The sequence below is a fragment of the Cydia pomonella genome, chromosome 20 (assembly GCF_033807575.1).
Source record: "Cydia pomonella isolate Wapato2018A chromosome 20, ilCydPomo1, whole genome shotgun sequence".
Lineage (NCBI taxonomy): Eukaryota > Metazoa > Arthropoda > Insecta > Lepidoptera > Tortricidae > Cydia > Cydia pomonella.
The window spans coordinates 10,679,517-10,704,488 of NC_084722.1; the positions used below are offsets into that span (position 1 = coordinate 10,679,517).

The window sequence follows — 24,972 nt, forward strand, 5'->3', positions numbered from 1 at the left end:
TCAAACGTGGAAATTCACCAAAAAAATCCAGAATCTAATAACTACATGTCAAAGAGGTATGGAACGTAGCATGTTAAACTTGAAAAAAAATCAAAAGATACGACACACAAGGATAAGAACAGCGATTAAAACTATATACCTAGATGCTCTCAACCAAGCTCAAAAGTTGAAATGGCGATGGGCCGGACATGTGGCACTACTAAAGACCGCAGATGGACTAAAATCGTCACATTATGGAAAGGCCTTAAGGCAAGCGACGCAGTGGAAGACCACACTCACGCTGGGACGAGGACATCATAAAAATAGCTGGACCAAACTGGCATCAGACCGATCAAAATGGCAAATTTGGAAGAGGCCTTCACCTGAGAGGGGTTCCTGTTACATATCTACAAATTATTTAGGAAATAACTAACAATTCCAAAACTAGTATGTAAGCAAAAAAAACAAAAAATGATTTACTAACCATCATAAAATAAGAAACAAATAATTGTACTAATTTAGCGGGAAATAAAAGGCTTTATATTTTATTTTATTATTTATATTATAAACCGTCAATATACCGTTGAATTACGTATGCACTTTTTTTGTCTCTTTCTTTTTGCTAATGACGTGAAAGGGACAAAGACAATAGAATCCGAATATTTCGAACTTGTATTAGGCAATCTTGAAATGACATTCGAATCTAAAGGTCACTTGAATGTTATTTTGTCTCACTAAGTGAGCAAAATGCGATTTTGCTCACTTTTTTTTAAGCAGCAAATTACCCTTGTTCGAGCTGCTGACGTGAAAACTTTAGTGTATTACATATGAAATGAAAGAGCTCATTGTGAAAAAAAAATTTTTTTTATAATTTTGGAATATACAGTTTAGTATTAGAAGTTATTCAAGAAAATAGGCATAAAAATTACCATTAACCCCCCCCCCCCCCCCCCCCTACCGTTACTTTGATATTAATTCTCGAGTAATTGTGGAGAATTCTAATGCCCTAATTTACAAAGCTATCGAACGATATTTTTCCTTCAAATGTGCGACAGGTAAATGGACAAATAATAGTACATTAACCAAGTGCAGTCGTGTTTGGCGCCATAAAACTTTGAAGACGAGCATTTATAAAATGGTTGAGAAAGAACAGGTATGGGGATGATTTGTCGATAAAAATCATCGTACTATCCGTGGTTAACGGCTCCACTATACCTGTACAAACATATTGTATAAATATCACAAGTAAAAATATAAAAATAAAGAGTGCTTAACCAAATCACACTGCCTACATTGGAAAGCCAAAAGCTTCATAAGATTAACTTTGAGTGGTACACACAGCCCGGGACTGTTTAAGCGACAGGGGCAACTCGTTCCACAACTAGTGCGCACCGTGAATGAATTTGCACACGTTCGCGGCTTATTTGAAGGAAGAGCAAGAGTGAGATTCGCACTTGAACGTAAGCGGTGATCACTTCCTTCAGTCAGTTAGTTAAACCCATCAAAAACATAAATGTGAAATGACAGCCAAAAGCGAAAGCCAAGTTCAACATTAAAGGCCTCCCCACGATTTCCATAGATTTTTGACAAGTTTTGAGTCGTATCACCTACATTTGCACTACAGCTAGAAAAATTATAAGACAAACGGCTATCGGTTATGCCCTGGGGAGCTACTGCAAATTTCGCAAATTGCGGATGTCTTTCTGTTTTACTCCAATGAAGGCGTAATTAGAGTGACAGAGAAAGATGCCCGCAATTTGCGAACTTCGATTTTCGCGGTTATAGCCCGGATGCCCGCCCCTTTAAGTCAAATCTCATATTCTCAGCTATATTCTAGAAAAAGGGGCAAACTATGATGGCACCATCTATGCAAACCTTTGACAGTTGCCAACCCCATTGTGTCGCTTCTTCCAACTTCCAACTCGGGTAAATCCATTCGACCCTCTCAGCAAATACCTATTATCTACCCTATTATTTACCTTTGTTAATACCAAAATCGCATAGCTGACAGATAGATTTACCAGAGTTTGAAGTTAAGCGACTCAATTGTTACTGGAAGAAGTGGAAGACCTGATATGTACTCACAGTAGGGTTCAAAAGTGCATGGACATGTTATGAATGACATCATTCATAAATTGTAAAAATTTGAACCTGATGATACGTGTAAGCAATTATAATTAAATTGTAATGTTTAGATAGTTACATATGCTTTTTTATGTGTGTACCTAAATATTTAAAGTTTTAGATAGTTTAGTATTTTTTCCCTGATATTTTACACTGTAGCTATAATATGGTGTTAAATTAATTTGTAGGTACGATTTCCGCTTAATTGTAAAACATGATGCTGTGTTGTTTTAGATCTCGTGCTATTTTTAAGCAGACTTCAATTTCATAGAAGGAGGAGGTTCTGTATCCCTGATTCATAATTAAATTCCATCAAATCTACCACTGTGTTGCCAGTAAAATGAAACGTTCCATAAATAGTAAATATATTATTGGCGAACGAATGCACGTAAGTAAATAATTTAATACTAATTTGAAATACAATATTTAAATACTTAGTTTAAATAATCAGACTTATGAAAAAAGTATTAATTAGCGTTAATTAATACTGAATTAAGACTATTTTGAGGTAGAAATGTTCGTTATGAAATGGTGATACTTCAGGTGTAAACAACATTTGGTATTCCGTTTTAATACAAAAACATTATCGTCTTAAGATGTGTGTATTATTAGTATTATTACTATACCTCAAAACGTAAATTCGAAAACGACAACTACAGGATAGTGTAATACGCCCTTATGGTACCATGATAGATTTATGGCGGCCATGACACTCACTTGTCAATTGGCAAGTCAAGTTGTCACTTCATTCGGCATCTGACGTCTGTTACTCATAGTATTTTTCAAACAGAAAGGGTAATCAGAAAAGAACAGACGTCATCTCAATACAATTTAGCGAGATTTGGCATTTTAAGATTATAAATTGTAGGAAATGACACCTCTCACCGTACCCAGCATGTTTTAAAAATACCCTAGTCCCCAACTGAGCAAGGCTTGTACTATATACATTATAATAGGGTTGTTCCAAATTTTTTGAAACGCTTGTATTACGTTCTATATTAACTAAAAGTTGCCCTAAAATTCAACTCTTATACTAAAAACGGCTTTAAATATGTTAAATTAACCAAATATATTTTGACAGATGCTTTGGCGCCCAAAACGCTCTTTGAAAATTGTGTGACGTCACAGTTTACGATTTGACACATAACTACATACACACGTAGAAGATACGAACTGTCAACTGACATTTGTCATTTGTTGTTTATCGCCTAACTATCAACAGTGTCAATCCGAGAGTTGTGACGTCATCAGAATCTTCAATGACGTTTCGAGTTTGGTCACATGACGTGTGCCAAAAGATATTTTAAATTCAATACATATTTGCAAAAATATGGTCATTACAGGTCCCCTAAAAGTAGTTTAACATGTTCTTATAATCCAAAAGAATTTATTGGGATACAATTCTGCCCTAAGATTTGTAGATGGAAACAACCCTATTGCTTAAAGACGATACATTTGAATGTAATTTTGTACGTATAGTGAATAAATATTTACTTACACATAACAAACATCTAAAAGTCGAAGTATAGGCGACACATTAAACAAAAACCCTTCACTTATGGATTTGGCAGCGTTCAATTAAAGGTATAGAAAATGGAGTGACCGAAACCGGTAAAACGTCCCACTTTGTCGCTTGCCATAAGGTCGACATTTGCTTGTATCTTTATACGAATAACCTGTCAAGGCGTCCTTATGGCAAGCGACAAAGTGGGACGTTTTGCCGGTTTCGATTAAATATTTTGACTTAATTTCTGTATTCCATACAAATACAGTTTTATTATGTTCGTCACCTTCAGTAAGATAATATTTTTTTTTTTATTCCAAAAAGGTTGGTGATATCTGGTCCGTCATACTGACGTTGACAGATGTCATTGTGACAGTGACATTCCTTAGTAGATTTGATGGAATTTAATTATGAATTAGTGATTTTTTTATGTGCGTTCACCGATTACTCACACACCCGTAGTCCGATTAGAGTACCTAATTCTTTTTTGTTTGAAAGGAGTCACATGCAAGGTGGTTCCATTTTACTTTGGTCCCGATCTGATGATGGAATCCATGAGGAATTAAGGGAACTCCTCAATTTTTAACGGCACATGTATGGTATGGTGATTTAGGTGTTTTCGAGCATTTTCTCTCGAAAATCACCAATTTGTAAGAGTGGACCTGATGAGTGATGATGATGATTGTTTTCATGATAATGATTTTTTAAATATATCTACATTACTCCAGCACCGGTGGTAAAAGTAACTCTTTTTCTGTTTGTAAGAAGTTACCTCCAAGTTGTTTCCGTAATATTTTTAGCTCTGATGGAAACCATGAGAAATTGAGGAAACTCCTCAATTTTTAAAGGCACGTGTATGGTGATTTCAGTGTTTTCTAAAGTACTTCAAGCATTTCCTCCCAAAAACCACCCATTTGTGCAACTGTAGCCTAAGCCTAACCACGAGTTTGACCTTACATATTCGCTAACGTCTTCGTAAACAAAGAGACTGAGAGGTGAGGGGTAGTTGTGAGAGATGAAGGTAGAGGGTAGTGTTTTGGGGGTCTGAGATTCGGGGTTGAGGGGTTGGGGTTTGACGAGTCAGGGTTTGCGAGGTTAGGGGGTTGAAGAGGCGGTGAGTTGATCGGTAGGGGACTGAGGGGTTGGGAGTTGATGGATCGGGGGTTAGGTTAGGAATAACTAGAAATGTTTGTTTGTTTGTTTCTTTGTTTTTGTTATAACAAGTAATATAATGTGTCTTGTTTGTGTTTACGAATAAAAATTATTTTGTTCTAAATGGAAAATAAAAAAATATAAATATCCTTTATGCAGTTTTCGAAATATTAGTAAAGTTTTTTTTTACTTTATTAAGTACACTTAACCGATATCGTACAATATCATGGGAAACATGTATGCACATTATGGCTTAATGAAAACTTTTTACAATAAAAGAAAACCGACTTCAAATAGGATATAATCAAATATTCCGTACTTACCGCCACCGACCGACACCACTTCTAATCAAACATATCAGTTGGTATATTGCATGTTGTATATTATTTGCAGTTGGTTGCATTAGGATGCAAGATAATATTTTATTTTATCCTTTTTGAAGTCGGTTTTCTTGTTTTGTAAAAAGTTTTCATTAAGCCATAATGTGCATGCATGTTTCCCACAGCGTTTCCCATGATAGGTATTGTACGATATCCGTTTAGTGTACCTAATAAAGTAAAAAAAAAAACTTAACACACACATTTTACCACTTTGGAAGTGTCTCTCGCGCAAACTGTTCAGTTTAGAAAAAAATGATATTAGAAACCTCAATATCATTTTTGAAGACCTATCCATAAATACCCCACACGTATGGGTTCGATGAAAAAAAAAATTGAGTTTCAGTTCTAAATATGGGGAACCCCCAAAAAAAATTTATTTTTTATTTTTGTGTGAAAATCTTAATGCGGTTCACAAAATACATCTAATTACCAAGTTTCAACAGTATACTTTTTATAGTTTCGGAAGAAAGTCGCTGTGACACGGACGGACAGACAGACAGACATGACGAATCCATAAGGGTTCCGTTTTTTGCTTATTTTATGTCTTTCCCATCGCGGGATAATAGGGATCCAGACAATTGGGAGGCGTGCGTGGAGCTGAAGCCAACACGTAGAGTCCCTTTTGACACTTATGAAATGTAAGGGTTACACCGAGCGGGTGTTGCCCTTGCCCATGTCATCTTAAAATGCACGCAGAGGCAACACCAGCCAGGGTGTAAGGACTATTGAGAGTTCATGAGATCTAAAATGAGCTAGACTAATCGGCTAAATTCTGGGCTATGGGATATCCCATTCCCATTTTATATATGTGACAGTCAGACAGAAAAGGATTAAATATAAATGGGACATTTCTCAGTAATCTCCGCTTTGCTGATGACATAATACTATTTTCTGAAACAGCATCGCAATTACAAAGAATGATTAATGACCTTAATGAGGCAAGCAGTAAGATCGGCTTAGAATTAAATATTAGCAAGACCAAAGTACTAACGAACCACCATAAAATACCAATAAGTGTTAACAACAACACACTAGAATACGTTCAAAGCTATGTTTACTTAGGCCAACAGGTGTCATTCTCTGCGACAAGAATCGAAGAGGAGGTCAAAAGAAGGGTTAACATAACATGGAATAAATTTTGGAGCAATAAAGAAACCCTAAAATCAAAGCTCCCTATGAAGCTCAAGAAAAAAGTTATCGATTCTTGTTTACTACCTTGTCTGACGTACGGCTGCCAAAGGTGGATCTATAATAAAAAAATTAAAAATAAAATACAAGTAAGTCAGAGAGCAATGGAACGGAGTGTACTAAATATGAGATTAAAACACAGAAAAAGAAACACTGAAATAAGAAAAACCACTAAAATAATAGATGCTTTGGAACACTCTCAAAAACTAAAATGGAAATGGGCCGGTCATATAGCACGCATGGACAAAGAAAAATGGACAAAGCGAATAACTACTTGGCAAGGACCAGCAAATAAAAAGAAAAGAGGTAAACCGAGGGAAAAATGGATCGACGATATTATAAGAAAAGCCGGCAAAGACTGGATCACACAAGCACAGGATAGACAGGCGTGGAGCAAAATGGAGGAGGCCTTTACCCGTAGAGGGGTCCATATTGAAAAAAAAAAAAAAAACAGTAAATAATTTTAATAATTCAATTTAGTAATTTCGAATTTTTGATCATATCTGCTTCGACATAATTATTATAGTGATAGAAAAAAAATAATTTATATAATACATATATGTAGTTAATGAAACTTGATTTCTGCATGGAACTGATTTTTTTTTAATTAATTAATCATAATTAGACTATATTTTATTTAAATAATCAATGTTGAAATCTTAATAATTAATGCATGTTGAATATGTACTTAGATTAGTTATTCATTATGGAAATAAAAGGCTTATTATTATTATTATTATTTGTATCTCCGTTACAAACTCTCGGGTTTTTAAGCCCGGTCATTTATAAGGCGTGCGTGGGGATATAGATCCAACACGTAGAGGCCGTTTGGAGAGCTTTGATGTCATGTAGAACGCCTGCTGGAACCCATTCATGTGTACATAAATAGATACCCATAAACCGGTTTCACCAGGCATTGGAGGCTATTGCAGAAAAATAGAAAGAGTCCTGGTCTATGGTTTGAATTTGGGTGGAAAATAAGACTGGGCTATTGCTCAGAGTTCCGGACACCTGCCATAACATTGTGATATACAGTGTTATCAAGGCAGGCGGTGACTCGCCACTCGCTAGATGGGCACCTGATGCGCCATCGTAAAGACGGCCAGGCGCAACACCGGCGTGAGCGGCAGTTACTCGCGGCGTTATGCCCTTTAACACTTCCACCCCTGGAGCGTATAGCTCTAACGTCTCCCCTCTGGACGGCCAATTAAGGCAAGCCAGAGCAGAGAGTCCTACGGGTCCCCTTGGGGTTCCACTCCGACCGACGAAGACACGCCGGAGACGGAGACCCTGACCGACTCTCTGGAGCACTCGGGTCCGTGGGGTCGTTACTCCCCAACAGCTCGCCACAAGCTGCCCTGCGGGCTTATTATTATTATTATTATTTGTATGTCTCTTACAAATTCTCGGGACCATGGGGTCCCGGGCATTTTGAAGGCGTGCGTGGGGCCGAAGCCAACACGTAGAGGTCCCTTGTAATAAGACAATTTACTCTAAAAGTAATGTGACACCAACCGACGATTATCCCTGTTCACACTATAGCAGTGCACCCAAGGACAAGCCCCGGTTAGTGTAGGACTATTGTAAGAAAAAGGTACAAAAAGAAACCGGGCTATTGGGTTGAGTTGCTAGTGGACTGGTAACCGAGACTATGGAGGTGACTATGGCACCTGCCCTGATCATATGTTAAAAAACACGAAAAAATGGACAGGTGGTGACTCGCCAACTCACAATATGGGTCCCCGAAAACGGCCGCTCGCACAGAGCGACAAGGGGACAACATTGCGTGAGCGGCTCAGGGTGTGGAGAGGTGTGCGCCGCTTTCTACCCAGTGGCTGTCAGCAGCCACTGTGCCAACTCGCGTCTTATGCATATTTCACTTCCACCCTGCGAGCATATAGCTCTGACACCCCACTCTGGACGGCCGGTAAAGGCAAGCCAGAGGTGAGAGTCCTGCGGCCCCTGCTCAGTATTCACTCCAGCCGGCCAATCAAGGCAAGCCGGAGAGAGAGGCCTGTCCGACTCTCGGGGGTATGGGACCCAAGGGACGTCACTTCCCATTCAGCTCGCCACAAGCTGCCCTGGGGGCTTATTATTATTATTATTATATGTGACAGTCCATATCAAAAGGGACCTTAAGGCGGTCGGCGCTTACGCCATTATTAGCGGCGCGCCAATACTAATGCAGAGGGCCTACCGCGAACCACGTTCGACGTGTTTCCTCTTTGTCGCTCTCGTAAATTCGTACGTAAGTGTGACAGGGAGGCAACACGTCGAACGTGGTTCGCGGTAGGCCCTCAGTACTATGCAGCAACGCGACGTAAGCGCCGACCGCGTTAAGGTGCCTTTTGATGTGGACCGTCACATATTTGAACAATTTTGATTTTGGGTGACAGCGTGACACCCACAATCTCCGCACCGGGTGCCACTCATGCTAGCTACGCCACTGGGTTCGACTGTGTGTTTTTATGTACCTACAGAAAATTATTATATTCATTGCCGCCGTGTAAGGCAATCCAACGTACGTACGTACTCGAACATTAAGTATATATATCACTACCAGGGATGTACATGTAAATACAAAATACAAGATACTAGATAGTCAAGTATCTAAGATATCAGATATGGAAGGTGGAGGTAAAGAATGGAATCTCCATGTATCAAAAAGTGTCATAAAAAAACCTTAAATAGGTGGCGCTACAATACCTAGAATACTTGAAAAAAAAAAACAAATTATAGACAGCGCGCTTCACTGCGTCAATAACGCCTAGGTTCTTAGCTACTCTGGAGAGATTTGGAACAATTATTTATAGCTGACAGCTGGACACTTTTGCAACAGCTCTATATTCTGTTTTTTTATTCCGTAGACTAAAATGACATTTCATGTGGTACTGACTTTCATGTCATGTCTTACATATGAAACGTCATTTTAGTCTACGGAATAAAAAAACAGACCTTACCATAAGAGATTTCCCTCCTTTTAATTCCACACTCCATATACAAGACATTGACGTATTAAAAGAAGAGGACGCCCAATGGCCAATGCCAAAGAAATGTGTCAAAATATATAGAGCTGTTTGACATTATGCAATGCGCTCTGGTAGATGCTAATAACGCTTCTTTATAATTTTAGTCAAGAAAAGTATTTCATACAAAAGTAAACTTAATGAAATACAGTTTTCAAACGGACATTTTAAAACATTGAATACTTTATGGTTAAATGACGTTTTCGTAAGTTGATATATCATTGTATAAACGTCAAAATGAATAGCGAGTGAATGGGAATCGGGTTGTATGGAGCCGCCGCTACTGCAAAATACATATGTCTAAGTTATGATGACTGGATATATTTTCATGTTTCTAAATTAACTTCGGTGCTTTTAGTGTCCTTGTTGCTACCGAACTTTTATTAAGTACTGAGTTATTACATGGTCTTTTTAAATACCTGTTATTTAAAATTTCTTCATATTATTAAACGGCAAAATAACATGCTCAAAGATCTTTTGAAGGGCCGGCAGCCGCAGGTGTTCAGAAAAACCATAAAACATCAAAGTGTTTGCCAAAACACGGTGTCTTTATTTTGTTTACTTTAGGAGTTCCTTTGGCCACCTTCGGGCTCCACCATCAGACCAGCTTCATAGCACCATAATATTGCACAGTCACCAAGTGCACCAGATACTACCAAATACCAGGCCAAATCGAACGTCGGGAAGTGGTAGTAAATCGACTCGCAAGATTGACCTAACGACAACTTCAAACTTCATTCTAATTCTAAATAACATGTTATTCCACTAAAACCTTATTTAGAATAACTCCATTCATGGAATATTCCGTTCCGTCTTTTATTCTTCATTTAAAATAAAAATTGCATGATTTATTCCAGTTCATGTAATTTTAAAATAATAAGGAATGGATTTATTCTTATTCCATTGTGTTGGAATAAGAATAAAATTTCTGTTTTTATTCTTATTCGAATTGATTTTTGCCCAACACTGCTCGCAACATGGTTTTTGCATCCGACTTAATGATTAAAGCTCGCCGTGACTTGAGGGACGATTGCCAAGAATTATGGGTTTCTTCTGGACGCCATGTTGGAAAACACTATGGAATCATATAACCAATTATACCTCATAAACCGTGGTTCTTCCGTTTTCATTCTGCTAGTAAATAGGCTACGTCTACACTCTGCCGTCTCCGATTGGGTCACGTCTGCACTCCTGTATTCCTCGCAAAAATTAGCTCTTTATGCGAGTGCTGTTTTGACGAAGGAACTTCGGATCACAATTTCTTTTTTTGCAACAGACTTAACCGCTCGTTATACGATGTATTACCGAATAATATCCAGCGGCCTATCAATTTTCAAACGCTTCTAGTTCTCATGGATCCTCCCATCACTGGAATTCTTCTTAAACAAGGTGAGGGGGTGAGTAAGGTTGCCAGAGCTTAACGAAGGAAGCATACGGGCCGCCTGATGGTAAGCAGTCTCTGTAGCCTATGTACGCCTGCAACTCCAGAGGAGTTACATGCGCGTTGCCGACCCTAACAACCCTCCCTCCCCTCTTTGAGCTCTGGCATGGCAACCTTACTCACCGGCAGGAACACAACACTATGAGTAGAGTCTAGTGTTATTTGGCTGCGGTTTTCTGTAAGGTGGAGGTACTTCCCCAGTTGGGCTCTGCTCTAGATCTGGAATGACATCCACTGTGCTGTGCCTTACCACACTAAGCGAGATGATATTCACAATACCCATACCTCTCTTGTGGATGTAGTTTAAGGACGTACCCGGGTCCATTGTCTTTTTGATCTACATTTATTTTTGGAGCTTTCTTTTTTCGCAGTGTAATGTAAACGTACAGTTAGTAACAGGTTAGACATCGACTTTATTACAACAATTCTGTGATTGTTGTTATGTTTTTTACGTGAATGAATGTTTTCAATACATTAGATGCTATTATAGAATTGTTATGGTTTATTCCCCTTCGCATGTTAATGTCTTTAAAAAGTTTCAGTTGTTTTGCAAATAGTAAATACATCTTCAGACGCATAAAAAAGCCCACCCATGTACAACAACAAAAAAACGTGTTAGCAACGCGTATGTGACACCCTGGTGTTTCAGGACCTCATTGGCTACGGTGAACGCTTGCCACCAGGTGAGCCGTATGCCTGTTTGCCACCAACATGGTATTAAAAAAAAAACTAATGTAGACTCCATAGATTTTTGTTCCGTGACAACCGTTAATTTGTATCAACAAAATGAATTATTAAATTTTTATTTCTGTTAAATTATCAATAGAACTCACTGAAAGAAATATATGCCATCCTTTTTTAGGGTTCCGTACCCAAAGGGTCAAACGGGACCCTATTACTGAGACTCCGCTGTCCGTCCGTCCGTCTGTCACCAGGCTGTATCTCATGAACCGTGATAGTTAGCGAGCTGAAATTCTACAGATTAAGTATGTATTTCTGTTGCCGCTATAACAACAAATATTAAAAACAGAATAAAATAAATATTTATTTCCAATCTCGAGGTTCTCATCCAATCACCGAAGTTAAGCAACGTCGGGCGTGGTCAGTACTTGGATGGGTGACCGTGTTTATAGATAATGGTACGGAACCCTTCCTGTGCGAGTCCGACTCGCACGTGGCCAGTTTTTTCTTGTTGTTTTGCTAATAAACGCATTTTTAGGGTTCCGTAGTCAACTGGGAACCCTTATAGTTTCGCCATGTCCGTCTGTCTGTCTGTCTGTCCGAGGCTTTGCTCCATGGTCGTTAGTGCTAGAAAGCTGAAATTCGGCATTGATATATAAATTAATAAAGCCTACAAAGTAGTACAATAAAATCTAAAAATTTAATTTTTTTGAGGGTACCTCCCCTACACGTAAAGTGGGGGGTGATTTTTTTTTTCTGCTTCAACCCTACAGTGTGGGGTATCGTTGGAAAGGGCTTTCAAAACTAATAGGGGTCTTCAACAAACATTTTTTGATAAAGTGAATATATTCGGAGATAATCGCTCCGAAACAAAAAAAAAAAGGGTCCCCCCACCCCCTAACTTTTGAACCATAGGTCCAAAAAATATGAAAAAAATCGTGGAAGTAGAGCTTAAGAAAGACTTTAAATGAAAACTATAGCGGATATGATAAGTTTAGCTGTTTTTGAGTTATCGCAAAAAGTTTCCCCTTCATAGTAAAAAGACTTTAATTAGGTACTGATTATGCAAATTTGCCTATTTGTTTAACTCGCGTTTCATCCCTTGGTTAACAATTTACTATACTTTAAGCTCCAGTTTAGCTTATTGTGACGGAAGAGTAACTACGGAACCCTACACTGAGCATGGCCCGACATGCTCTTGGCCGGTTTTTTTTACAGAACATTTCGTCATGTTTGACAGTTGTCGTGTCGACCGCCGAAATGAGACTGGGAGCAAAACTCGTGCTCGAGCCGTTCGAGCATTACTTTTGTGGGGCCATTTTTTTCGGCTGATAGTGAATCCAGTTAATTATACTTACATCAATGATACAATTTAAGATACCTACCTCTGGAAATGGTATTTGAAATACTAGATAGGTATCTTCTAAATACTTTTTAAGATAAAATACTTTTTGAAACAAAACTCCGTTTTAAACCGACACGTCACGCTTTACGCAGTCTATTATGGGTTAAAGCGGAGCAATGGCGTCCTACGTTGCGCTAGCCTAATCAGCACTGTCGCTGTCGCCACTGTCCATTCGTTACACATGCCCTAGCCACCGCAAGCGTTTTTGTTTGAGTAGCGTGGTCTCAGATCATAAGCGCGGTGATATTAGGAAGTTGAGCTATCTCCAGTACACTTTCGTTGGTACCCAGTAACCCTGTCTTTCCACGTTATGTTTATGTTTAGTATACCATACGTACCTACTCACTACGTACCTAGGCAGCGCACGTGGCAGGTGTAAATTCCGTCTTTGTTCCTGGGGGCCTACCGCGAAAATCGAAATTCGCGAAATGCGGGGATCTTTCTCTTTTTATATAGCGTACGACGTCCAGTTTTCAGCCCCCTACAAGAGTATGCTCAAGACACAAGTTTGGTAGACAGTCATTTTAGTCTTTTTCGTAAAGTGTTTGTTATTCCATACTCTTGCACATGGCTACGTCCAAGAGTATGGAAAGAGCAAGGGCTCTTCGACAGGCTTCTTATGATGATTTGATGAAGTATTCAGTATTCACCGCCATTATGGACAAAATTCAGCTGCGACCCAGTTACACTTGAGGGCCTACCGTGCGGGCGCTAGGGCGCGTTCGTGTTGCCTCCCTGTCACACTTAAGAAAGAACTAATAAGTGCGACAGAGTGGCAACACGTCGAACGTGGTTCGCGGTAGGCTCTCTGGTATACTAATAGGTCTTTTTTACCTTTTATTTTACATACGGTTTTTACGTAGTAGTCCCCTATTACGGTAGGTACGTGGAAGGTACCCTAAAAAGGGCAGCCAAATTAAGCCTACCAAAAATAAACGAAGTATTAACACGTTGGCTGCCCACCATACTTCACCGAAAGTGTTCCTCCCGTGCCCCATACAATTTTCGTGTTCCCAGCATCGGACTATTACTGAGGTTAATAAAGATGTAAGTAACAAGCTTTCGATTCCACCGGTGATGGTCATAGCGACACAGCCAGAGAGCTGGCCAGAGAAGATTACGTGATCCCACCGGTGATGTTTATGGCAGCCAACGTGTTAAAGATTAGCCTTCCTGGCTTTGCAGTGGTAATCTACATTAGGCTATATTGGTGGGCATATAAGTGAAACATCGACAAAGGTACAACGCCTTGTAATATATTTATAATAAATATGAAATACATAGTTATTAAGTAAATTTTATGTAATGACACATACATTAATACAAATTTATAATAAAATCATTTCTCATTGGTTCTTCATTTTCTACATAATTAGGCGTAGGCCGCTGTCTTTTTAATTCCATTGTATGAAATCCAAAATCAACAATAATCTTTTCATCACACTTGCTCGAAAAAGATCTTATTTCATGCAGGTGTGCTGAAGGACAAAGGCCTACTTTGTTGCCGCGGGATTTATGGATTGTGAAAAAAAAGCTATAACTCCCTAGGGAGTTATAGCTTTTTTCTTTAATTATGTCACTTATTCATACAAACCAAGTAGCCTAAATGAGTTTTACTTTTAAAATACTGACGTTTATAATTTAATTTAATTTGATTATTTTAACATCCGATAAAAATATTTTTACTTAATTTTCAATCGTGGCTGAATGCCGAATAGGTCTGTGCCTTCGATGCCTCACCTTCCAAGAAATCGGACGAATGTATGATATGTCACCGTATTTAAGAATTATTTCGCTTAAAATTTTGTTTTTTTTTCTTCGCAAGTGTGATGAAAAACATTGTGTGTAACTCCGGGGGTAAGAATATTGCAAACTCGAAACATACAAAAGACAGCGAACTACGCCTAATTATGTAGAAAAGGAGGTAAATTGTTTTTTTTTGTCACTGCACCGACCTTGACCCATTTCAGATTTGCCCTATGGTAGACTGGTAAGATGCCCGTAATTTGACTGTATTTAAAATAAATTATTTCACACCATGCATGAAATAAAGCACCAGATAATTATTATAAAAACATAGGTAGCTTTCCGGTGCAGACAGACAGACGGACATGGCGATACTATAAGGGTTCCTAGTTGACTACGGAACCCTAAAAAGGTACAGATTGTAAAGTAAAATTTTATTTTTAAAAATCAGATAAAATTACATAAATTTTGTGGGTCACACTAGGCTAAGCCTGTCCCGTGACTCCACGTTTGCGTATTCTGTTAGAAGCGACTTTCACATATATTTCACCTAATGGACAACTTTACAGTAATACATTTAACACAAACTTAACATTAAGTACAATTAATTAACAAATTCGCTTATAAATGTGAAAATAAGATGTCAGACTTTCGTAGGTTCAAAATTAATTAGAGGTATAAATTTCTTATTGACAGAGTAAGAATGATTATGTTGCAAGTATCTCATACCTAGGTTAAAAGCACAAAAAATATGTTTTTAAGTATTTTTTTTTTTCAGTTTTAAAGTTTGAGTAAATTAGTAACTCAAAAATTGGCAATTTTTGGACATGATTATTTTAATTTTTTCTGAGACGTTTTTGCTATTTTTTTTACCAAAATAAGAATGTAACTTAATGACTTATATGTTCTAGAAACCTATAAAGCACTAAAAGTGTGTTTAAATGTTGATCTCTTTCTTAAATTTATTTTAAAATGTTGCATTTTTAGAAAATGATTATTTCTGGAGATGTTGATTAATATTTTTAGGCATCTCTTTTATTTGCCGGTGTAAAGTCGAACAGCGTAAAACCAGAATTATTAATCTTGGAATAATAATCATTCTAGGCCAAATCGAAAATCATACAATTTCCTTCCTACAAAAATCGCATTTGGCAGTTGACATAGAATAGAGTACGAGCTCCAAACGTCCTGCAGTGCCGTTCTATCAACTATTATTGGGCTCAAATCAAAAGTGTATTAAAAGAGAAGAATGAAACAGCCAAAAAACATTAACAATTCCAGCAGGTGACGGGGTGATGCAGGCAAATATGAAAAACGGGTCCGTAAAAAGCTGCCACTGAATGCGCTAGGAACAAGCTGCCTATCACTCCTACAGAACAAATAAAAAAAAGTGACAATTATCTAAATTAAAAGTCGCTTTTTATTGTAGTTATTCTAAAAAACTTAATTTGTTCTCAACTGCATCAGTTTTTTTTCATTTGAAGTTTACAGTTTTTTTTCGGTACACTCCTTATACGAGTATATCGTAATGTACTAATTTTGATCTACGATTATATTATGACTTATTCCAATTCCATTTGAGAACTATTGACATGCACAAAAGGTTTACATTTGCTCCATGGGAAGCTGTTGGAGGAAAGAAAATTATGAAACTCATGAACTTTCCTTTTTCATATTTTACTGACAGGTTTTAAAAATGTAGTGCAATTTCCTTTACCAACGTATTTTCACGAAAACGTACGAACGTGTCATGCTTTTTCGGTCATTCAGTACAATAAGTATTGAGGTTGACTGAAGTAGCATGACGAATAGCAACGTTTCCGAGAAAATACGAAAAATAAATAAACAAGTATTAAAGGGATATTCTTACACAAATTGAATAATTCCCACATAGAAAACTTCCATGACTCAGCTACAAATATCTGTACTCATCACTAAAATAAATTCCGTTACCGCGAGATTCGAACCCAGGATCATCGGCTTCATAAGCAGGATCACTACCTACTAGGCCAGAGTGGTCGTCAAAATGGTAAAGGATTATGCACTACACCTGTAATCTACCCCGTGAACTTGAGGAATACCTCGGGCAACAAGATTAGTATTATATCTATCATTTTTTAGCGACGTCATGCACGCCTTTATAACTATTCGCATCTTCCCCTGCAACTGGCGAGAGACACGAAGACGTCAGACGCCCGAGGCGCGCGTCGCGCGTCCGGCGCCGGCGACCCAGCAGACTCATTCTGGCTGCCTGTATCAGCTCCTGAAATTTGAGATTTATTTTCATTAGAAACGTTGTTTAAAGTGATTTTATCTGTGCAACATGAACTTTAATTTACTTTCATAACTATACATTACAATTGACTAATATGTGTCACTATAGGTGAGCGTCAGGATGGCGGGTTGAGCTATGAAATCTTGTCATTGTACCTACCGCACTAAAATATGCAGTTATATTGCACATTCAGTGTACCTCTGTAAACCTTTAATAGAATAAATAAATATTATAGGGACATTCTTACACAAATTGACTAAGTCCCACGGTAAGCCAAGCAGGCTTGTGTTATGGGTACTCAGACAACGAAATCAGTACATCTATTCCTAAAACGACCTAGGCTTAAAAAAGGGTACGAAACCCCATACAATGGATTTCGGATATAATATAACGACGATGAAGGGACCACCGAAATTTCGTCGTTATAATCGTAAGTAGTAATAGCCAAAGGTAAAGAGATACAAACAATATATATATATATATATATATATATATATTTATATTTATATTTTCGTTCATGTCGTCACAGATATGGGTGAATATGGTATCGATGCATTCAGTGTAATGCCCTGAACACATTGACATATATCTAAGGACGGGCCTTAATGGTAAGAATGGGGTCAGTAAAGCGGTGTCACGCACACGAATTCGAGCCCATCGTACAGTCTACCGCCAGAACGCCAATTGTTGATGAGTTCGCATCACATGCGCGATTGGTCGCGACTAGTTGCGTTAGACTGCAGGATTGGCTCGTGAGTGACACCACTAAACTAGCACCATTCTTAGTGCCCGTAAGGCCCGTCCTTAGATATATGTCAATGCCTGAACACAAATATACGAGATGACAAGCGCGAAGTGGTGGGGGTAGTTGCTGTGACGTCATAAAGTCGGCAGTACAAACTTTTATTTTATTTTCCTTTAAGCATACCATGTGAGGTACCAAATAACAGGGCTTTGTGATTAGATAACAAATATATAACATACTGTAACTTTTTCAATACTTGCTCTAACAAATTAGTTGAAAACTTTCATCAATTTTGGCCATTTGGCGTAGACATTAGCTGAGCCACTTTCCCTTTCAATTAGTTTGTAAGCATTATTGTGTACTTTTATTATGTACCTATGTTTAAACTTTTTGAATAAACGTCTTTATTATTTTTATTATTAGGGTGCCTTTCGACGAGAGATGTGCTATGCTATGTTTTCAATCATACATTTGAAACGTAGCTGCAGCTGGAGCTGCGTTTCAAATGTATGATAACATAGCATAGCAAGTATGGCACATCTCTGGTCGAAAGGCACCCTTAATCTCTTTATTTATTTTGGGTCTTAGGTTAGACATTTTATAATATGATTATACATAAAAGTAAAATACAAAAAACCATACAAAAAGAATACAAAAATACATATAAACACATTATAAAAAACTTAACCTAGGGTGCCGCCAGTAGCGGGGCAGGGCCCAAGCTGCCGGTGGTCATGGCCGCAGAGAGGAACCGCCGGACTATCCGCGCCGTGTCCAAGATCATCGCCTTCTGCATCTGACCCTTGATACAACCACCTAGCGAGAGTCTCTCAAGGTGTTGATCGAGACTCTTTGCTATGCGACTGTTAATATCCTCTTTATAATGATAAAAAATAATTAACCAGATTTATCAAAAAATATTAATATTAAACTGCAACACAAAAAACCCGACTGTTCACATATATTTTTGAAAGAACATTTTACTAGGTAACTTTCATTTGGTACCCATATTGCTATGGTAAGACCCCCCCCCCCCCCGTTTTTTCATTAGCGGGCGCCATTTTGAAAATGTATATAGCCTGTCACTAAGAAAATTCTGACGAATTCAACCAGAACTCATATATCAAAAACCGTCCAGCCGTTTGAGCTGTAGGGCGTGCCAAATAAATAAACATAATTATAGACATACCCGCGCTCGAAAGACGTTACCCTCTTTCTGATGCAGTCGGGTAAAAATACTATTTTGTTACTGAAAACATATTTTTACCCGACTGTGTCAGGAGGAGGGTAATGTTTTACGAGCGTGGGTATGTATATAATAACCCCTACCACTTTCGCCGCTGTCATCTCATATATTTGTGTTCAGGGAATTACACTGAATGTATCAATACCATATTCACTCATATCCGAGACAACATGAGTGAAAATCGATTTCCAGAAGACTTTTTGTTTGCTGGCAGGCGTCCATAGGCTATGGTGACTGCTTACCATCAGGTGGGCCGTATGCTTGTTTGCCACCGATGTGGTATATAAAAAAAACCTGCATTTGTTTTGAGTCTATATCTCATTTCACGGAGAGGTACACAGGTTTCTATAAAATGTACACTGAAGTACAAAGAAGGTTTAACATGTTTATTTAATATTTTATTGAAATTGCTGACATCCACCTGCCATTTGACACTCACCAGTGTTGACCTCAGCATTGTTTTTTAAGATTAGAATTTTTCGAACCTACAAATTATTTTTATTGAGGTAATCTAAAAAACCTCAAACTGAGGAAATCTGAAAAAGGCGGACTATAATTATTTAAATTAATTAAGGTACATGTGTGGAAGACTGCCTGTCAGGTAACAATGTTGTTACATGACCATTGTAAATTTATCATATCATGCATTATAATTAGAGAATATATATTTTCTGAAAGTGTTATGTTTCTTTGTATTAAGGGGATCCACCAACATATGCATCCTTTTGTAGTTTTGCTCTTAAGATTGAGTTTTTGATGGTGTATGACCCATTGACCAATGACCCAGTCCCTGTTTTTCAGATAAACAGCTGTCTTAATGGACTCACCCTAATATATTTTGCAGAAACCTGCACCTTGTAGCATACACCTTGCTTTCTCAGCCAATCTCCATATAACCAAGATATTCTATTGAACAAATGGCCCATGTCACTGCTGGATTCAATCTGTGCTCTTCATAATCTACATACTGCTGTATTTCCCTCATGTAGTCTGCAAAAAAATTAAGTGAGTGTGGGGTAAAACCAAAGCCTGCTAACTTTGACAGCAACAAGTCATTATCAACCAGATCTAGTGTCTTTAAAGTCAAAGTAACCATTATCAGTTTGACTCCTGCTACCCACTATACATATTATCTGCACTACGTGACTAAGAAGATTGCTGGCCGAACTTCTTGTCGTTCGAAAGTCGAAACCCTCTGCCTTATCTCCTGATCCACCTATCAGTACTGGTTATCACTCAAGTAATTTTATAAATTTCTAGGAATACTTTTAGCTTGAAACAGAGGTGCAATAGCGGCTCCGCCAGCACAATTCTACAGTCCTTAAATACGCACGAGGGAATACCATCCGGACCAGAAGATTTTTTTGGCTTGAAGTTGTTGAAGGGCTCGTCGCACGTCTTGTATATCTAGCCTGTCATAACCTGAACCCCTACAGCGCTCTTCTCGGTGCCCGCTGCGACTATTGCGGGCTGCGGCGCTTACCTCCAACTTTCCACACCTTCACACTGTATACAGAGTGAAAAAACCTAGCAAATTCACTACTTGTTTACCGGACAAAGGTTCCATTAAATAATATTTTTTCCGTACCTCTACTGTTTCTTTTAGAGTTCATATAGTTCCAAAACGATTTAGGTTCTCTTGCCATATGATTTCATGCATACATTACAAGTATTAGAGCTCTTGAAAACCATACATTAAAAATAAAAAGATGATAACAAAGCGTAATGTAAACCAACACGTGTCAACACTGTCAATATCATTGAAAGATGTCACTAGAAAAAACCGATTATTTTTAAACTGTCAAGAGCTCATGTCAGAACGTCCCTACTAATTTTGACAGCTGTCTTAAAAAAAAAAATGTCTCTGGTTTTTGGCTTCCAATTATTGGGATGTACATTATTGGGTCGAGCATTCTCGACCCGTACCAATAATGCGCAGCCCGATAATTGAAAGCCAAGGGACTCAGATTAGTGGACGCGAATTATAGGGTCGTACATTATTGCCCTGTGAAAAGAGTGGCTTCGTATTATCGCCCCGGACCGAACTTGCACAGCCCGAGAATGCTCAACCCAGGAATGTACAGCCCAATAATTGGCGTCCATGATGGACGCCAATTATTGGGCTGTACATTCCTGGGTTGTGCATTATTTGGCTGTGCATTAGTGGCTCCCCTTGACAACTATCAAAAACGTTGCCAGCAATATTAACAAGTGACCGAATGATTTTATTAAAGCACCACTACACGACCAACTTTCTTGCTTACCCTCGAACTTTTTAATAAGTCTACCCTAAATTTTTAATGCAAAAGATGACAAAACAAATTTGAGTAAGCAACTATAAAACGAGAAACGACAAACCATAGGTACTTTATCAAACTATGCGGATCGAAGGCCAAAATGTTCAATAGCGAGAGAGTGGACTGTAGTTCGAAAAAGGGGGGCGATAGGGAATGAAATTTAGGGGTCGGTTGAGCAAGAAAGTTGTGTTGCGATAAAATTAAATTACTGAGTTGAGCTTGAGTGTAAAAGAACAGTGTAGGGCGGAGTTACCTTCCAGTCCGGGAGTTGTGGAGTGAAATCGTCGGTCGCCGCTGAAGACCGCTGGTGGCGATTCCGGCTGTCCTTTGTCGCAAGCTAGAAGTAAGCTTAGAACCGTTACCTTGAGTCATCCAACTTAGACCTCGGATTTTCCACTTCACGGATGTGCACGGCGTCCTTCGGCTACACAACACTGATACTAAATATGTGCTAATAATGTTACTGGTAGTAGTGCTTTGGGTCAACGCGAAAATAATAACGAGAATAGCGGAACGATGTGATCTAGTGGTAGGTTCGTGACACACTGGCTCTGTCAACTGTATGACAGGGCAACAGTTTATTTTTTGAATATTTGAATGTCAACTGTGACATGGTGTTGCCACAGTGAATACAGAAAGTATATTATTAAGGCGTAACTGAACAGTAGTATTTTCTATTCTGTACCTTGAACTGTACTTGAAACATTATTATACTATACTGAAAATATAACTGGAATTGCAGGAGAAACTGATGCACTTCCCAACGTGGATCGACCTTAAGGGCGAAGACGCGGTGCCCGAGACTGTGCACCACGTGGTGGCGCTGATTGACCCGCAGAAGGACCGCTCCTGGGAGACCCTGCGCAAGTAAGCTAACAATGCGTGTTCCCATCCTTCCCCACATTTACGCTGACGCGTCGTAGACGTAGTGGCCTGACTCGTACATCAAGTTTTTAACTGCCGACCCGTGGTATCGCGTACTTATCGCTCTGTAATAACACTAATTACTTTGAACAGCAGTGTGGCCGATTATTATGTATGATTAAGTGTAGGCACGTCCGGGCGGAAATGGGCGGGCTTCACTTTATATTGGTATACGCCATGCATGACTTCCCTAATTAAGTAAAAGGATAGCTTTGTACCGCAAAGATCGTTTAACTCTGACTTATAGTTATTAAATATCTCGTTTTCACTCAAAATGGTCTAATATCATATTATCAATAAGCGTTATTGCCATAACTAGGGTGACTGCTATAGTTATTGGCCCCTTCATAATAATTGGCCACTGTTAGCAATAAAACTTCTATTGCCTTGTTTCTTTCTGCCTTACTATGAAGTGGCCGATTACTCTTTAGGGGCTAATATTCCAAAAAGTGAACTTATCAACAAACAAAATAGCGAACGGTATGTCTATGTACATAATTTTTACAGACAAATAACAACAGACGCTGTTCACGCGAAGGACAACATCCGCAGCGGGAACACGACACCTGAAACGCTTTCCGAGGCCGTCAAGATCCTGAAGGGCGAGTACTGCGTGCGCGCCATCCGGGAACATAAGATGGACAGGTAAGGAAAGATTTTACTGAAGCCTAGTAAATGTGGACAGCGGAATGGACATGCAATATACAAATGGAAATATTCGCAAATCACAAAAGTGTACATATTTTTAAAATTGGACTATTGTTCGTTTTTTAGCATTAGAAAGAAGGAATTCGACTTTCTCTTTTTATTGAAAAACAAGTCACGGCAAAAATGTAACAATTCACATACGATTATTAGGCGGGTCCACACAGAGCGAGCATACGCGCGAGGCAATTTCCTCACGCACAAACTGGCCAGTGTAGACGTGCCGCCGATATCGCCTCCGCGTATGATCTCTGTGTGGGCGCCTGTTTACATTCTTTTGCTTTCATACAATAAGTACTTCCTTTGTTCCAATTTAGGGGAAATTCCAATATGGTGTGTATTGGGCCGGAGATGTAATTATTTTTTTATAAAGTGGCCAAAAACAGCGTCAGATCATCGACCTGCAAGTCTGCGATAGTTGACTTACAGGCGAGCGGGGTGGAATCAAGAAATTCATATCCGAATTCATCATTCGCTGTTCAGTCGAGTCAGTTAAGACCCTTCTGATGGCAATTTGACTGATATTCAACCAAACGTTGGCTACATTCTACGGGAAACAAACGATACCGCGATGTACGAATCGGGCCGGATGACAAAGTGACATCTAGCGTGGAATTGGGTAAACTTTGTCCATACGGTCGATGACCTTGGTTCACACATGTGGTTTATAAATAGTGAACTCTTATCATATTTAGCTTAACCTAAATCTCCCAGGGGTTTTAAATTTTTCATACATTTTGTACTAGATATCGCGATGGTCGAAGGCAGAAATAACTTCCCTGCCGACTCGATATCGCGACGGTGGGTCATGCACACTTTTTTACAAATATATATAATTATTTTTCAAATTGTTAATGTTAATTATTCTAGTTTACTAACAATTGGCCTTCATAATCCGGGACTTGGCCAAAACTCTGTATGTATACAGTGTGTAAATCTAATACTGGCGATAAATTAAACCAGACATAGAACTCATTAGTGTAATCATTAATTAAGATGTTTTTTTAAGTTACACTTAACTGTGACCCCATAATTAATTTTTGAAAATTTTATCAGCAGCAATGTACTGTAAACATGGATGCGTTACCAGAATATCTATTCGAAACGATTACTACGCATTTACAAACTTACCTAATATCTGCAGGAACAATCACATGTTAGTATTACACTGCGTTTAATGTTTTGTGGTTATATTGGTGGACAGATTGCTACTAGGCATGTTATAGTATTTTATGCAACAGTTGTATAAGAAGGGTCAAAAAAGGCGAGTGGCGTGAATTGTAAAGGAATACGCCACGAGCATTTTTTGACCTACTTATACAACGTTGCATACAATACTTTTCCTACGAGTCAACAAAAATAAATCTTAATTTAGGCAAATAAAGCAAAAGTACATAGCCAAGACGCGCGAGCATACCTTGTTACGCGCGCGGCCCGCCCCGGGCCGCGGCCGGCCGGTCAGCGACACCTTCTCGTAACTCATGAGGCCCTGGTACTTGCTACTTGCTAAATTAAATTTTTGGATTGTTTTTTCTCGATTTTGGCCACCGTAGCCCACTGAGACTAACAAGCAACGCTAAGCGGTCTTCGTAGTCTATGGGTGTTGCTATATTACGGGTGTCACATGCGTGTTTCTGACTTATGAAGTGATTGTTTTTACTATGCAACCAAATGAATATTTTGTAAGTTGGCAGCAATGCACTTAGTTTAAAACTGTATTCGTTTTGATTTTGTTAGGTTGGTAGCCATTAATCGCAGTAACGTTATAGCGATTAAAAGCACAAGAGCTGTTATGAGGAATAGACAATATAGACTTTTCTTGAAACCTTTTATGTATGTTCTTATAGTCGTGTTAATGAATGCATAAATGACAGATAACAGTAGTTAGTGTAGGAAATAAAGGTAGTGGACCCCGCAGTAATTACTCTGCCAGAAAAAACTTTACAGTATGATAAAGTATCAATAAATAAAAAGTATTGTCTTAATTTCCAAAGAATAATAATAATAGGATTTAAGTAAATACCTAAAGTATTATAGTATTTTATGCAACAGTTGTATAAGAAGGGTCAAAAAAAGCGAGTGGTGTGAGTTACAATGTGAGCCGGAGCCGAAGGCGTAGGCGAACATTGTAAAGGAATACGCCACGAGCATTTT

General features: G+C 38.6%; 1 protein-coding gene and 1 long non-coding RNA gene across 2 annotated transcripts in view; one reads left to right on the forward strand and one right to left on the reverse strand.

Annotated features, from left to right (window-relative positions):
* LOC133529357 (ATP-dependent RNA helicase Ddx1) overlaps positions 1–24,972 on the forward strand; it is a 50,405-nt gene that overhangs the window by 19,465 nt on the left and 5,968 nt on the right. The window contains exons 7-8 of the mRNA XM_061867063.1: positions 21,932–22,056; positions 22,621–22,758. Of these exons, the coding sequence (XP_061723047.1) occupies positions 21,932–22,056; positions 22,621–22,758 (263 nt within the window). The remainder of the gene's footprint in view (positions 1–21,931; positions 22,057–22,620; positions 22,759–24,972) is intronic.
* On the reverse strand, positions 14,116–20,960 carry LOC133529269 (uncharacterized). The gene is made up of 3 exons (XR_009801115.1): positions 20,481–20,960; positions 19,720–19,882; positions 14,116–16,889 (listed from the first exon to the last, which is right to left on the reverse strand). It is a non-coding gene; the product is annotated as an uncharacterized LOC133529269 (long non-coding RNA).